This window comes from Orycteropus afer, unplaced genomic scaffold (genome assembly GCF_000298275.1).
Source record: "Orycteropus afer afer isolate SDZICR_OR568_19922 unplaced genomic scaffold, OryAfe1.0 scaffold00075, whole genome shotgun sequence".
Taxonomy (NCBI): Eukaryota; Metazoa; Chordata; class Mammalia; order Tubulidentata; family Orycteropodidae; genus Orycteropus; species Orycteropus afer.
In genome coordinates this window covers 3,076,022-3,093,719 of record NW_006921662.1, presented here as the reverse complement: position 1 = coordinate 3,093,719, position 17,698 = coordinate 3,076,022, and the positions used below count along the sequence as shown (strand labels likewise).

Below are 17,698 nucleotides of genomic sequence, written 5' to 3'. Positions count from 1 at the left end.
TTCTGGACTCTCCATTTCTGGCTCTAGGGGTCTAGTCTGATAAATCCATTCTAACAGGCCAATTTCCCTAAGCCTCTGGATACCTTCTTCTACATTAAACCAAGGCAGGTCTGGTACTTCAACTTGACTTAAGGTAGGTCACCGTATAATCCATGCCTCAGTAAACCAACCAAATAAACTATTAGATCCTTTCCTAACCTCTCGAGCTGAGACATTGAATGAAGAATCCATACTTAGTGGACCTAAATCAATAAACTCAGACTGATCCAATCTTACATTCCTTGCACCATTATCCCACACCCTCAGGAGCCATTCCCATACTTATTCTCCAGGTTTCTGTCTGTACAGGTTGGCAAAATCAAGTAGGTCTTTTCGAGTATAGCGTATCACCTCCTCAGTCACACTTTCTATTTCACCACTTGGGGCTTGCTTAGACTTGACCTTTGTTATGGGCCTAGCCAGAATAGGTGCTTGAGGCAGTTCCTGAGAGCATTCAGGAATGTTTTCCATGGCCTCTGCCTCACACAATAGCCCTGCAGGACTGGTTTGGCTAGTTCCCTCAAACTGAGGGGGAGGGGATAATGGTTTTACAGTAATCCCTTCAGATCGGAGGGATTCAACAGAATTTACAGGCTCCATATCCTGATCTTTCTGATCATCTGTCCATATGTCCCCATTACTGGTTACAGGATCCCATTTTTTTCCAATCAATGCCCTCACTTTAATGGCAGACACCGTTCTGGGTTGGCAATTGAGCTGGCATTGTAAATCAGCCACTCTTACAATAAGACTCTGGATTTGGGTTTCAGCTATCAGCCCTGGTAGTAGAAGCTACAAGGCTTTCTTTCAGAGCACAGCTGGAAGCACTGAGGTCATTCACGCGGCGCTTAAGCCGAGACTCAGCAGCTTTGAGCCCATCTCGCTCTTTCACCAATTTATCCAGTGTAAGTAGGACCAACCAACCAGCTTCCCTATACTCCTCATTCTGACAAAATTGCAGAAAAGTATCAAATAGCCGATCACCCAGAGCGTCATTTCCCACAAGTACTTGATCTATTGGTGGTGCTATTTCACGTATTAATTTTGCCACCTCATGCCACGGATTAGTAGGGCTCTCTTTACTAGCAGAATTAGAGTTGCTAGTGTTATCAAAATTAATCAAACTGGAGAACCAATCTAGGAAGCCCATCCTTATGATTTTGTCTCTCTAGAACCACTCTCAGTACCAAATGTGTTAGATTTGGTTCTCTAGAGAAACACAAAAACCAGCAAAGCATATATATATATATATAGAGAGAGAGAGAGAGAGAGAGAGAAATTTATCTTAGGAAAATGGCTCACAAAATATAGAAGCCGGCAAGTCCAAAGTCCCTGGAGGAAACGTCAGGCTGGTGGCAGCCTTAGCTTGTGCAACTGCAGGGGACCAAGAAATTCAAGGCTGGAAGGCAGTACACTGGTTGTTGACTCCAATGAAAGACGAATCCAAGATCTCCAGGCCGAGTGGTGGGCTGCTCACTCATGGAAGGTTGTAGTCAGCACACCAGGGTTCTAATCCCTCAAAGAATGTGTCTCTTCCCAGGATGTCCCTGGATATCCTGGAAGCAGGCCACACCCCTAGGAAAACTCCCCTTGGGCAGACTGGCCACTCAGAACACAGTCATCTGATCCCATCATGGGAACAACCACACAGAACTGGGGTCCAGCCAAGTTGACACAGCTCCAACTATCACAGGTGGTGTAGCAGGGAGTTGCAGCAGGGGGAGTAGCTTAACTGAAGTAGATTCAAGAGAGTTAAAGGAGAAATAGGAAATAGATTCAAATAAATACTTGTAGGAATTTTGTTGTGTAAGGAGGCAGTGAAATATGTTAATAGCTATAGAGAAGTAAGACTTGAAAATCTATCTTTCAGGTTGTTTTGTTTTGTATTATTGTTTAAAATAAGAGAAATAACATTACTTTAGCATGCTGTTGGGAAGTTCCTAGAAGAATCAGTAGACACAGTAGGTTAAAATGAGTAAGAGAGGAGATGCAATCTGGTACATATTGGAGAGCTGGCCTTTGAGAGGAGTGTGGCTCATTCATCTGGTAAGAACAGAAAAAGCAGACTACATGAAAACAGATTCTGAGAGGAGGACAGCATGGTGGGTACTATGAAGCTCTCTTCTGATTGTTTCAGTTTTTTCAATGAAATAGGAAACAAAGTCATCAACTGAGAATGAGAATGTATTGGGGTCTGAGGAGAGAGAAGATATGAAATAGTCTTAAAGGAGAGTAAGGAATGAATGGACTAAGGACATGACTGCTGAGTAGCCTTAGAGTTTAATTGGGGTTCATGGCAATGAATTTAAACTATGGTAAGCATTTTCTTTTCTCAAAACAACTACTGTTCATTCTTTTGTACCTTTATCAATAATGTTACTCCACGAGGTAAACAATTAAAAGAAGAATTTAACATCTAAAATTCTGTAAACATTTCCCCAAATAGAAGCTCTACTTAATGTTATATGACAAGTACCTTAATAAAATCAGTTTATCAAAAGAGTAAGGCAAATGATGACTCTTTCACACAGAATGTTAACTCTTTAAGATAAGCTATAAAAAGAGGAAAGTAATAATGTTATCATGTCCAAAACTCTGAGCCCACTTAACAGAATCCACTGGGGGCTAGCTTCTCTCTGGCTCACAATGCCTCTTGACTGGTACCCTAAACAAACTACAAAATAACCATCATCTCCACCTCATCTCTTCCCACTTGCTTTGTAGAGATGTGAAAGCACGGATTATAGTTTGCATTGGCAGGAAGCTTAAAGGATTGGTCAGTCTACTTTCCTCATTAGGGTAGAAGTCTCCAGGCACGTGACTCTCATACTTTCCAAGCTATAAAAAATAAAGAATGTCTATTTTTCCTACCTGTAAATGGGGAATTCCTTTCCTCTTTCACAGATAGCCAAAGCAACACTAAATAGTTTCAAATTTACAAAAAAATGCAAAACATAAGCCTCTGATGATTATTACAATTAAAATGATTCCTCCTTCACGTTATTGCCAGAAATTCTTAGAAATGCACCGATTACAACTGCTCTATATTTAACTTTATGATAAAAGAGTGAACATACCATAGCCCTCTTCATTCAATGTCCACAAACCAAAATACTCTTAAAATGTTACCTAAAAATTTCCATAGTTTAAAATTAGTCTCACGGTAAAAAGTAAATATTTTACTATTTCTGTCATTACCTTTTCTACATCTGTGTTTAAAAATAATAAATAAAATCAGCCAAATCCATTGCTCCACAAGTAAGAGTCCAGAGGCAATGAAAATATGTAGCATAAGAATCTACTCAAAATATGCTTTTAGTTTTTAGACTTTAGTGGAAGGAAGGAAGAAGGAAATAAGAACGGAAGAGAAAGGAGGGAGAAAGGAAGAGAGGGAAGAAAATTTTTTCCTAAATTTAAAAGAAAAACAGCAAAGCAAAAAAAAAAAAATTAATAAAGATACATAAATCAAACATTCTAAAGCTTAAAAAAAAGGAACATACTGTACTAAGAATGAGACCATATATTATGTATTATGGGGTTAGAATATTCATCTTAGAACAAGAAAAGTAAAGGATATGCCAAGAATATACATCACTCATCATCATAAAGGAATTGGTATTTGACACTCAGAAAGCTGCCTTCCTTAGTTGTGTGTTTATGCCCAGACTTACATTAGCATTACAAAAGTGAAAGAAGTCACTCAGCTAACCATATGTTGCCATATCACCCCCATTATGCAGGCCAATGGTGTGGAACAAAACAAAAGGAGGTTGTCAACCCCTAGCAGAGGCTGTTCTCCCTCAGTCTTTTAAAATAATGCTACCAAGAGCAGTAACATTTTTCAAAGACATAATAAGCAATAACGCCTATAAGCTCTTGTCAGATAATCTTTCTTTCACCGTCTCACACCACCGGTCTGAATGCAGAAGAGGGGAGAAAAAAAATCTTTCTCCCTTACCCTACTCACCACAAGGCAGCTAGAACCTGGGATGACACTTGCCTATTTCCAACAGGGAAAGAGGTCCACCCACACCGGAGCAGCCACAGGAGGCATAAACGAAAGGAACAGTGTGAAAAGAAATGCAGAACCATTCATATAATTCTAAAATTTATATTGTGTGGCAACCCAGCGTCTCATAGGAAAACAATTACTTTCACTCTTGCCTCCTACTGCAGCTCCGACCTTTCCTGGTTGGTGAGTCAGTAGGAGGTAAAAATGAAAGCGCATATTTTTTCCCTTTGAAACGCAGCGATTGTTCAAAACTGTGAACTTCAAAATCATAACACGAACTGCCTAATTTTGAGGTGCTTCTCTTACTGCCTTCACTAGAAACAATGTAATATGAAATGTGTGTGTGTGTGTGTGTATGTGTGTGTCTAAAACTGGCACTAAGCTATATCCATGCAATAGAAAGAAGTTGTTACTTGTTATAATCTTGATAATATAATTTATGACCATAACAAAATATAGGGAGTACTTTAAGAAACAAAAAATTCCCATCTTCAAATTAAAATACTAGCCTTACTTGAAGCCAAAACACCTCTTTACTCGATACAGAGAATTCAGTAAGTATAAAGAAGAAAGGTAATTTAAAATTATAATTACATTTAAATAAGGAGTAATTAAATTCAACTCAAATTAGGGCTAATTTAAGGAGTTACAGATTGGTTTCAATTACACGTCCTTATTGAGCCTCTGCTACATGCTAGGGAAGCACCACAAGCTTACCAAGGGAACTAAGACACAGTCCTTATGCTCAAGGAGATAATAACCTAACAGGACAGATAAGGAAAATATGCCCATATGAAAATGATGAAAAAGTGTCATGAATACCAGAAGGGAGATGCAAAAAATGTATCATCCAATTTCCATGAAAAGGAACCATCAGTCATTTTTAGGTAACTTTTGAAAGATGGTCAGCTTTAGATGGTCTTTGAAGGGCAGACAGAATTTCAAAAATTGGAGAAGATGAAGACAAAATAAGAAAAGTCACAGAAGCAGAAGAGTATTTTCTGCACAGTATTTTCCAAACTGCACTTCACAGAACATTGATTTTGAGAAAAGTCAGTAGATACATTAAAAAAAAAAAGAGGGGGGAGGCTTCCACAATCAAATACTTTTGGGAAACATTATAGATTATATAGGAGCTCTGATAGCATAGTGCTTAAGGCACTTGACTGCTAACCAGTCAAACTCATCAGCCATTCCCTGGAAGGAAGGTTTGACAATCTACTTCTGTAGTGATGTTGTTGTTGTTGTTGTTATGTGCCATCCAGTTGGACCCGCTCATAGTGACCCCTCCTTGGGTTTCCAAGGCAGTATCACTATGGGAGTAGATTGCCCCATCTTCCTTCCCAGGAGCGGCTGGTGGATTTGAACCGCCAGCCTTCTGGTTAGCAGTCAAGTGACTTAGCCACTATGCTACGCCTCGGAAACCCAAGGAGGGGTCGTTATGAGTTGGGGCCAACTCAACAGCTCATAACAACAACAACAACATACGCTATATATGGCCCACTCAGAAATTCACAATGCACATTAGTATAAGAAAGGCTTTTAGGAAGTACTGCAGTAACGTAACTGTTACCCTATTACCCTAAGTCTCTCAAGCCCATTTTGGGTACAAAACTCATTTGAAAGAACATCTATCAATTTCTCAAACAATTTAGAAATATTAGTCTAAGTAAAGGAACACTGGTGACATAGTGGGTAAGGCATTTGACTGCTAACCACAAGGCCAGCAGTTCAAACTCACCAGCTGCTCTGCGGGAGGAAGATAAGGCAACCTACTTCCAAGATTGACACCCTGGAAACCCAACGGGGTTGCCATGAGTCGGAATCGACTTGATGGCAGTGAGTTTGTGTTCTTTTTTTTGTTTGGTCTAAGCAAAATTGGTACAGTAAATCCAAACCAAAAAACCAAACTCACTGCCATCGAGTTGGATCTGACTCATAGCGACCCCCTATTGGGTTTCCAAGGCAACATCACTACGGAAGTAGATTGCCCAAACTTCCTTCTGAGGAGTGGCTGGTTGGTTTGAACCTCCAGCCTTCTGGTTAGCAGTCAAATGCCTTAGGCACTACGTCACCAGAGCTTCCACAATAAGGCCAGCAGAGTAAATTTCAGACATATTTCAGGCACCAAACTGAGAAATACAGTTTGTATGAACAACAAAAACATGGGGCTCCCTCTATATAGTGGTATTTGTTATTTTTAAAATAGCATTATATTGAGCTTTATGACAGGCATTCATAATTAATGCAGAGTGCTAAATGATGAATTAATAATGTGTGTACATTTTTGTACTGAAACATTCTTTTTACTTCCATTTATAAGAAATGAGCAACTATGTAACAGAAGAAAGACTATGAGAAAGAGAATATTAAATGACAACTATGGAAAGCAATTGTAGACAAGACAGGACCAGCTGGTCAACTCAGGAGCAGGCACAAAAAATAGAGACACTCCCATAACGTGGGTGCAACCTCAGGTTTTTTTCTTCCCCTTAAGCTTAAGTTTAAGGAGCTCTAGTGGTGCAATGGTTAAGGCATTTGGCTGCTAACCAAAGGGTCAGTGGTTGAAATCCACCAGCTGCTCCACAGAAAAATGATGAGGCAGTCTGCTTCCATAAAGATTTACAGGCTTGGAAACTCTATGGGGTCGTTAGGAGTTGGAATTGACTCAATCACAGTGACTTTGGTTTTGAAAGCTTAAGATTAACCCTCAAAGCCTATCACTCACTCACTCCCTCATTCACTGTCACTGAGTTGATTCTGACTCACAGCAACCCCTTGGGTTTCCAAGGTTAAAAATCTTTACGGAAGTAGACTGCCCCATCTTCCTTCCGCGGAGCAGCTGCTGGGTTTAAACCACTGACTTTCTGGTTAGCAGCCAAATGCCTTATCCACTATGCCACCAGAGCTCCTTATGTATCACTTTGTTGTTGTTGTTGTGTGCCGTCGAGTCGGCCCCAACTCATAGCGACCCCTCCTTGGGTTTCCTAGGCAGTATCACTATGGAAGTAGATTGCCCCATCTTCCTTCCGAGGAGTGGCTGGTGGGTTTGAACCGCCAGCCTTCTGGTTAGCAGTCAAGTGCCTGAGCCACTATGCTACTAGAGCTCCTATGTATCACTTAGCAAACCCAAATTTAGGAGTTATAAATACTTCCCTGTAGTTACTTTCCTCAGAAAGAAAAGGGAAATAGCCTTTAGGTTACTAAATTAAATGCCAAAGCTGCCTCCCTCCTGGTCCCCCTGCCATCATGTTTGTAGATGAGAATTAAGTATTTTAAAACAAAAACAATTCTGCCTAAAACTTGGAAAGTCATAATTAGTATTTTTTTTTTGGGGGGGCTACTTAAGTTCCTAAAGGAAATGTAAATGTGCTACTTCCTTCTTCACACATTTAAAATAGATTTATGCCAGCCCTAATTAGAATAAATTACCTGTGGTTGGAACTGAGGAACAGGTGGCCCTTGCATTCCTTGTGATTGCTCATCCATTGTCTGATGAAACAGGAACTTTAGAATTCTGCAAAAAAAATGTACAGTTGAAGATTAATTAATGTAATCATTACCACTTCATGTTGCTTCTCATATGCCTGATGCTTTCATTGAAATACTAGAAATTTACTTTATGCTTCAGAAATTATGATATCTCACTATTATTTTTCCCATTAACTAAATCCAAGCTCTGTTTAATTCTCACATTCACTGACTCAACCATTTCTACTTCTCCAAAGTAGCATTATGTGCTTAAACATTCCTCCCATATATTTCCCGAGATGAAATTCCTTCTTCTCCATTACACCTTATAAATCAGAGGTTTCCCTTTACCCTGCCCAATATGAGGAGATAATTGCCATGGCAACCTTTCAATAATCATACTCAATATTTTACATCCCTAAAATGCACCTCATCTTCTCAGTTTTAAAAAGTAAATATTTTTGTTTTATATCTCTTACTGGAATGTTTACTATCATTCTTAGGATTACTTTTAAAAGGCCAGTCCTCATAGAGTACTTACTCTTTTCTCCATATTTTGCTTATAAGTATAACACAGTCATCTTTTAATTCAGTAAACATATGCTGATGATCAATTATATGTCAGGCAGTAAATAATATTCATAAAACTTAAATATAAATAGAGTCCAGCCCTTGTCTTCCACAAGCTACTTCTGCACTGATACTAATACAAACACAGAGTATTTCTAGGTTCTTTCTATGTATTATTTTATAAGTAAAATATTATAGGTCAACAAAAGCTGCCTCTTGTAGTTTCATTTATCTGCTTATATCTGCACTGATGGGCCCCATCTTTACAATCATCAATACCTATAGACATGGAGGCAACAAAAAGTATATTTAAACAAACTTTTGTAGCAACTGACAAGAGTCCCTGGGTTGTGCAAACACTTCATGTGGAAAGGTTGGAGATTCAAGTCCAATAAGAGGTACCTTGGAAGAAGCCTGATGATCTACCTACAAAAAGCCAACAAAAACCCTATGAAGCACAGGTCTATACTAACACACAAGGTCAATATAACTCAAAATAGATTTGATGGCTACTGGTTATAGATTAAGAAGCTCTGGAGGCACAGTGCTTAAGACATTTGGCTACTAACAAGGTCGGTGATTCAAACCCACCAGTCACTTTGCAGGAAGAAAATGGGGGAATCTACTTTTGTAACTGCCTTGGAAATCCAATGGGGGTCATTATGAGTCGGAATAGACTTGATGGCAGTGAGTTTGGGTGTTTTGTTTTGGGTTTTTTTTTTTTTGGTTATAGATTAATTTGAGAAGAACTGACAACTTAACATTGGTTCTTCTGATCCATGAACACAGTATATCTCATTTACTTATGTTTTCCTTTTCTATCTTTCAGCAATGGTTTTCAGTGTGCTAGTCTTTCACTTCTTTTGAAGGTTTTTCCATATGTATTTTATATTTTTTGATGCTACTGTAAATAAAAAAAATTATTAAATTTCTGTTACTGATTGTGTTTTGTTAGTGTAAAGAAATATAATAATACGATTCTATATAGACTTTTTTGTAGACCTCAGTATATTTTCTACCAAGAGTATCAGATCATCTGTGAATAAAGACAGTTTCACTTATTTCCTTCTAATTTTCATGCATTTTATTTCTTGTTCTTGTCTTTCTATACTGGCTAGAACCTCTAGTACAATAAATAGAAGTAGTGAGAGCAGACTTCCTTTTCCCTGGTCTTAAAGAGAAGATATTCAGTCTTTTACCATTAAGTGTAACACTCTTGTTGTTAGGTGCCATCGAGTCAGCTCCAACTCATAGCGACCCTTTGTACAGCAAAATGAAACACTGCCTGGTCCTGCACCAGCCTCACAATTCTTGCTATATACTTGAGTCCACTGTTGCAACCACTGTCTCAATTAATCTAGCTGAGGGCCTTCCCCTTTCCTGCTCACCCTCCACTCGACCAAGCATGCTATCAACTCTTCTTCAGTCTTCTTTATTTGTTGTCCAGCTTTCACATGTAAAAGACCTCTTTAAAGTGCTGAAGAGCAAATAAGTCTCTTTGAAGACTAAGGTATGCCTAACCCAAGGCAAGGTGTTTTTAATCGCCTCACATGCATGAAAGCTGTGCAATGTATAAGGAAGCCCAAGAAGAGTTGATGCTTTTGAGTTGTGGTGTTGGCGAAGAATACTGAAAGCACCATGGACTGCCAGAAGAACTAACAGATCTGTCCTAGAAGAAGTGCAGTTGGAATATATTCCTTGGAAGCAAGAATGGTCAGACTTAGTCTCACCTACTTTAGCCACGTTGTCAGAAGGGGCCATTTCCTAGAGAATGATATCATGGTTTGTAAAGTGGAGGGTCAATGAAAAAGGGGAAGACCCCCAACAAGATGGATTGACACAGTGTTTGCAACAATGGGCTCGGGTACAGTAGGCATTGTGAGGCTGGCACAGAACCAAACAGTGTTTCATTCTGCTGTATCTAGGGTCGCTATGAGTCAGAGCTGACTTGATGGTCCCTAACAACAACAATAACTTCCCATGCTCCCACAAAACCTGCTTCTCCTCAGTCTTCTTTATCTCTTTATATGTATCACCATATACTCAGCTAGTCTATCCCCACAGTTCTTTTGGGTCTCCAGACCACTTTATCTGAGAATACCAAAGACTTTTTGTTTGTAGCATTACATCTATTAATATTTCTCATATTAGAAATTACAAATGAGAAAATTTTAAATACATATTAATTCATTTACAAAAAGCAATAAATCCACTATGTTTTTATACATTTTTATACAAAATAATGATATTTTCCAAAGATATTAGTTAGAAGTGGGGTGCTGTTTTACATTTTGCAAATTTCTTTAATGTCTGGCTTCATAAAGCACTTTCTGCATTAAATATGTTAAGACATGTTGTTTTAGTTGAAGTATATGAAGAAAATCTGGCCTTACACAAATATGTTGTTGTTGTTGCTGTTGTGTGCCATCTAGTCGGACCCGACTCATAGCGACCCCTCCTTGGGTTTCCGAGGCAGTATCACTATGGAAGTAGCTTGCCCCATCTTCCTTCCGAGGAGTGGCTGGTGGGTTTGAACCACCAGCCTTCTGGTTAGCAGTCAAGTGCATTAGCCACTATGCTACCAGAGCTCCCTACACAAATATATACTAGAAAAAGAGAAGCGTATTTTAAAAGTATTTTTATATTTCTGTGGCTATTCTTCTCTGAAATATAAAAATACATTTAAAATACACTTCTCTTTTTTTTATTATATATTTGTGTAAGGCCAAATTTTCTTCATATACCAGCCTCTCCTCGGAAGGAAGATGGGGCAATCTACTTCCGTAGTGATACTGCCTCAGAAACCCAAGGAGGGGTCGCTATGAGTCGAGTCCGACTCACTGGCACATAACAACAACATTCTTCTTTGATACTGTATCAAACCAGATATAGTATAGGTGGTAGATTCTTAAAGTTAGCTGCAAATTGGAATCTCAAATCACATCAGTAAACCATTATACTCTATTATGTTAAAAAAAATTGGCCTATCTTGCTTATTAAGGAGCTCTAGTGGTGTAGTGGTTAAGGCATTTGGCTGCTAACCAAAAAGCCACGGTAGTTTGACCCACCAGCCACTCTTTGGAAAAAAGATGAGACTTCCATCAAGATTTACAGCCCTGAAAATCCAACAGAGGTCTCTATGAGTCAGAATTGAAATGATGGCAGTGAGTTTAGTTTTTTAGTATCTTTCCCTTTCAACAGATCTGTACTCATTCATGATTTTGAACATCATACATGCACTGGTCATCTGGAAGTTTTTATTTTACTTAGTTATGCAGATCTTCCAAATGTTAATCATTTCATTAAACAAAATTTAAAAATCATGCTCATTAATATCACCACTGATGGCATCAGAAAAGTCTTTAAATAATGGAAAGCTGTCACAGTCATAGTGATGAATATGAGTTTTCCAAAATTCTAATTTGTGCTTCAAAACTTGAATTTTATCATTGACAACAAATAATGACAATTGCTTTCCTCAAAGTGGCAGGCACTTCATTAATTTTCATTAAATGTGATCTGAATAACCATAGTTTATCAGTTCTTTCAAGTAAAAATTGCGATCCATGAAAATAGCAGCTATTGCCCAACCTTCCTTTCAAGGAGTGTTGGGCAATCCTACTTCCGTAGTGATACTGCCACAGAAACCCAAGGAGGGGTCACTATGAGTTGGGGCTGACTTGATGGCACACAACAACAACAACAACATTCTATTTGCTATTCAAACAACACAAATGTTTCCAAGAGACAAATTTTATTTGCTGCAGTAATGCTTTTAAGCATAGTTCCTATTTTGTCACACATTATGTTAAGAAAATGTACTCATAGGGCAAGATTTGGTAATAACAATACGCTTTTACTGTTTCATCAAGGGCATTTTTAAATAAAATTGGATTTTTTTCTACAAATGTGTGATCTAAAGAATATAACGATCAGTAGTGTAGTGCAGCTACCTTGATTCATGCTAAGCCATCAGCAGTTTTGCAAATAATTTCTCAGTATTATTATAGAAATAGTTTTGACCTCAAAGACCACATGAAAGAGTCTCAAGGACCCATCCCTACTCCCATCATCCCCAGAAATATGCATATCATACTTTGAAAAGAGCCGGTCTAGTCAAAAACCTAAAAGTCACCCTTTATTCTTCCCTTTTCCTCATCTCCCCACTCTTCATACTCATATCCAACCCATCAATAAGTAACATTTGTTCTATTCCCAAAACGTAACTCAAATTTGTCCATGTTTCTCCATCACCACTAATACTACCTTAGGACAACCTATCATGTCTCTACCTATTGTTCTCAAGTCCCATCAAGTTGGTTCCGACTCACAGTGACCCTATGTACAACAGAGTGAAACACTGCCTAGTCTTGCATCATCATCACAATCAGTGCCATGTTTGAGCCACTGTTAAGCCACAGTATCAGTCTATTTCATTGAGAGTCTTCTTCACCAACCCTTTACTTTACCAAGCATGATGTCCTTCCTTCTCCATAGACTGGTCCCTTCTGACCACAATCCAAAGTACACAAGACAAAGTCTTGCCATACTCTTTCCTAAGGACCATTCTGGCTGTACTTCTTCTGACACAGATTTGTTCATTCTTCTAGCAGTCTATGGTATATATTCAATATTCTTCACCAACATCATAATTCAAAGGCATCCATTCTTCTTCAATCTTCCTTATTCACTGTCTGGCTTTCAGACACATATGAGGTGATACCTATGACTACTACAACAGCCTGCTAAATGGTCTTTCTTTTTCCACCTTTCTCTTCTCAGTAATACTGAAAAACATAAATCAAATCATGACACTCCTAATGTTCTTACAAAAAAATCCAGACTCTATGCCAAACACTGCAAGGCTCTGTAAATAACCTCTTGCCTCTCAGTTCAGTGCTAGAATTCACTTCTCCCCTTTCATGCAGGACACCTGAGTTCAATTCCTGGCCAATGCATCTCACACACAGTAGCCACCACCTATCCACCAAGAGGCTTGGGTGTTTCTGATTTATGATGCTGATCAGGTCTCAGCAAAGCTTCCAGGCTAAGATAGACCAGGAAGAAAAACCTGAATCTACTTCTGAAAATCAGCCAATGAAAACCCTATGGATCACAACAATCCAGTCCACATCTAATCATGGGGATGGCACATGACCGAGTAGCATTTCATTCCACTGTGCATGGAGTCAGCATGAGTCAAGGTCCAGCTCCACAGCCTCCAACAACAACAAACCTCTCCCACATTAGCTCTCCCCAGTTTCCCCTCACTCCACTGAAATTCCTCTGTTCTTGAAAACTGCCATTGAGTCAGAAACTTACTAAATTCTTTCTAGTACCAGGGACTGTTTGTACCTGCTGTCTTCTCTACCTAGAATCTCTAATTGGCTGGTTTCAGATCTATCTTAACCACCCTCTCCAAAATAGTACCCTTCCCTACAGAAGATGTTCTATCTTTCACATCATTACTCTCAATTTCCCACAGAGCAATTAAAAGATTTGCAATATCTTGTTTATTTTTTATTTGTTTATGATCTGTCTCTTCCACTAATAATCTAAGTAACAGGATGGCAGGAATTTTGTCTTTTGTTCCCCGCTCTATTCCCCAGAAAATATGTGATACACAATGGGTATTCAATAATAAACATCTATGGAATAAGGGAAAAATCAACAGAAATGAGAAATAAAGGACATATTGTAGAGTTGTTTATAACTACACTTTTAGGACCTGTGATTGATTAAATATTGTTAGAGATAGAAAGGAGGAATCAAGGATGACTCCGAGGTTTTAACTTGGGGGATGAGGTACATGATGACACCACCATACAAACTGGGTAATACAAGAAAAGTCAAAACAGGGTGGGAGTTAGGAAGGGCAGGTACAGGATGGGAATGAGAGAGGGAAATCTAATTGTAAATTATTCAGAGAAAGATCAGACCATATAAGTGAAATGTGAATTTTATGTGCGTCCATAGGTGGTGAAATGATTAACGCACTTGGCTGCTAATCTAAAAGTTGCAAATTCAAGTTACTCAAAGATGCCTCAGAAGAAAAGCCTGGTGATCTACTTCCCAAAAAAACAGCCATTGAAAACCCTATGGAGCACAGTTCTACTCTGAAACACATGGGGCTGCTATGAATCAAAACTAATTCAATAGCCATTGATTTGGTTTTGGTATATCCACATATATTTTTTGATTTATTTCTTACTCATATATATTTATATTTATGCATATAGATAGATATATAGAGATTAGAGATAGAGATATATAGATATAGATATATGCAAAAGCTGGACATGCCAGAAAAATGAACACATCTGTATTGGAAGAAGTACAGCCAGAATGCTCCTTAGGAGTGAGGATGGTGAGACTATATCTCACATATACTTTGGACATACTAGCAGAAGGACCTAGTCCCTGGAAAAGGACATCATGCTTGGTAAAGTAAAGGGTCAACAAAAAAAGAGACCCTTGACAAGACAGACTGACACAGCAGTTGCAACAATGGGGCTCAAACACAGAAACAACTGAGGATAACACAGGACTAGGCACTGTTTTGTTCTGTTCTATATAGATAGTGTTATAAGTTGGAACCAACACAACAGAATCTACCAACAACAAAAAATGTGTGTATATGTGTTTTTTATTATGGCTGAAATTTGCCATAGTATTCCCTTAGAGCTTTTGGGCAAGGAGAGTTCAATACACTGTCTTGCAGTTCTCATACCAATTAACAGTTTAGCAGCTAAAGCTTTTGAAGGGTTTGAAAACTGTTATTTTCTTAAGCATATCACAGTCCCCCAAATCTTTTGAATCTTACAAACATTTTCACATGTATTACCAAATTCAATGCACACGGAAGTAAAACAATTTTCCCCTAGTTTTGTATGTAGCCATATTATTTTACAGAATATGAAAGCACAAAATTAGGAAACTGAATTTCAGATACAAAAGTTCAATCAATGACAAAGCCATTTGGTATTAAAAAGTCAGGTCTGTCAATGGATTGAATTTCCATAATTCATATGATCCTGGTAAGGAAATAGAGTCTTCACAGACACTATACTAGATAACCACCTTAATTTGAACATTGAAATAACATTACAGCACTACCCCCTAATTGAAAATAATATTAATGAATTTCCTACTTTCTGTATTTTAATAAAATTTTATAACACTTCTAAAGTTAACATCGTAACTATCAGCAAGTTAAATCATGCTAAGCATATACTTTTTCCTGAATATTTTAAAACTGAACCAGTTAGTATATTCACCAAAATCTTCACTGGAATGAGTTATTTTATTCTACATCTATAGACATCCTCAATAAATCTCACTTTTAAAAACTTAGTATTTTTGCAGAAACTAACCTAAAATAAAACAAGTAAGCATTTCAAAACATTAACCTGATTTCCAATCAATTATACAATATAGTATTACAATTTGCACAGCAGTAAAAATGGGTGAAGCTTAAATATAATTGGAACAAAATAATTTGGTGAATTTACTGGTGATTATTATTTTTGTCAACAACAATATTATTCAACTTCTAACTTAAAGCTTAAAGTAAATCTACTTTATTTAACAAAGGTTATGCAGGCATTCTATTCAAAAATATTTTCTTCTTTCTGTTTCCAAATGTGTATTTTGAAAATTCCATCATGTTATCCAAATTTCTCTACAATGGACTGTACATACCAATCTTGATGGGAAATTTCAGACAAATAGTTTCAGGAGAAGTTTGTTTGGTTGGTTGGTTGGTTTTTAATTATTCAGAATTTTAAAGTGTTTAAGTAAACTAGCCCAAAATTTATTAAATAGTTTGCATTCCTTGAAATGAAGTTCCTGCAACCTTCAAGATTATTTATATAAAATCTTTGGTATTCATTCCAGTTTTATATAACATTTAAATATTCTATGAGAATAATTAAAACAGCTGATAACTTTAACAACACAGAAGAAGGAATTAACTGAATTTTAAAAGCAACACTACTACCATCTAAAGGAAACTCAGTGACTAAGCTATATGTATATGTGACACCTAAAAAGTGAAAAGGTACCATGGAAACTCTAGGGTGACTGACACCTGGCTGTGCCTAAATATTCAAATCCAGAGCTAAGTATTTTTTTTACAAAGTCACCATTCAGCACTGGTAGCATAGTGGCTAAGACACTTGCCTGCTAAGCAGACGGCTGGCGGTTCAAACCCACCAGCCACTCCTCGGAAGGAAGGTTGGGCAATCCTACTTCCGTAGTGATACTGCCTCGGAAACCCAAGGAGGGGTCACTATGAGTCAGGGCTGACTCGACGGCACATAACAACAACAACCACAACAACCATTCAGCAAGAAATTTCCTGGTCTTACCCTCCTATCTCTATTTGACTAAGTTGGTCATATATCTTATAAAAATCAAACCACATGTTCATAACACACAGCTCAAAGAAAAGTAAGTAGACGTGCTTAGAGTTAACAGTTCATCCTTATATTTCTGTGTCGTTGTAAGTTCTTAAGAGCCACTAAGATAAGTATCAGATCAGATCTTTGAAGAGAATGATGAATGCTTCTAGAACATTCCACTCTCACTATCGGTAGTTACTAAAATCACAACTATAGGCTCAACTCAGCAACAGACTCTACACCTCAAGGAAAAATTGAGTCACTGTGGACTAGGTTACTTCAGAAGTCCCTGTGTGGTGCAAACAATTAATGCACTTGGCTGTTAACCAAAGGGTTGGAGGTTCAAGTCCACTCAGAGACACCCTGAAAAAAAGGCTTGGAGATCCAGTTCCAAAAAATCAGCCATTTAAGACTCTATGGAACACAGTGCTAATCTGACACACCATGGGGTGTGTTACCAGGAATCAGAGTCGACTCAATGGCAATTAGTTTTTTAGTATACTTCAACAATCTGGCATTCTGAATAATTTACACATAGTACAATTAACCACACAAATACTCTTTGAACATGTACAACTGCTTAGCATAATCCATACAAAATGCTGGTTCCATTCCAGTACTACTCAATCACATTGGATCTCATAACCTTTATGATCAAGCCTGTCCCCTAGGTTCCTGTTTAAGATCCACTGTTTAATTCTATATTTAGTCCTCACCTTGCCTCCACAGCTGATAAATTAGCTCTTGCAGAGTTAGAGTGTTACCTTGTCTCCAATGTGCTTTCACTTCCAGCTATGCCCCAAGTCCCAGTTTTTATGGCTCAGGCACCCGGATTCACTGCTAGATTCAAAATCAACCTGTTGAGTGATTCATTTTCTAGGCCTGATTATCCACCTATCTGAACACCTTCATATAGCCAAATACTACTGTAACAATCTGTGCAGTCCTAAGGTCCTAGAATCTTCTAGTGAGATTCATTCCAATTCTAATGCTTTCTTCCAATATATGTATATGATATCACCCTCAAGAAAAGACAGGTTAAAAAAAAAAAAAGAAAAAACAAAACAGGTTGGCCAACTTTTCACCAGTCCAAGAATATAACAAATAATCTTGTTTTAACTTTGTGCTACTCACTGCTGTTGAATCAATTCGACTCATAGTGACCCCTCCTTGGATTTCCAAGGTGGTATCTCTATGGAAGTAG

At 38.0% G+C, this 17,698-nt stretch overlaps 1 protein-coding gene across 1 annotated transcript in view; it reads right to left on the bottom strand.

Annotated features, from left to right (window-relative positions):
• NEK7 (NIMA related kinase 7) overlaps positions 1 to 7,540 on the bottom strand; it is a 124,001-nt gene extending 116,461 nt beyond the window's left edge. Inside the window, exon 1 of the mRNA XM_007941090.2 lies at positions 7,484 to 7,540. Within this exon, the coding sequence (XP_007939281.1) occupies positions 7,484 to 7,540 (57 nt within the window). The remainder of the gene's footprint in view (positions 1 to 7,483) is intronic.
• Positions 7,541 to 17,698: the final 10,158 nt, after the last annotated feature.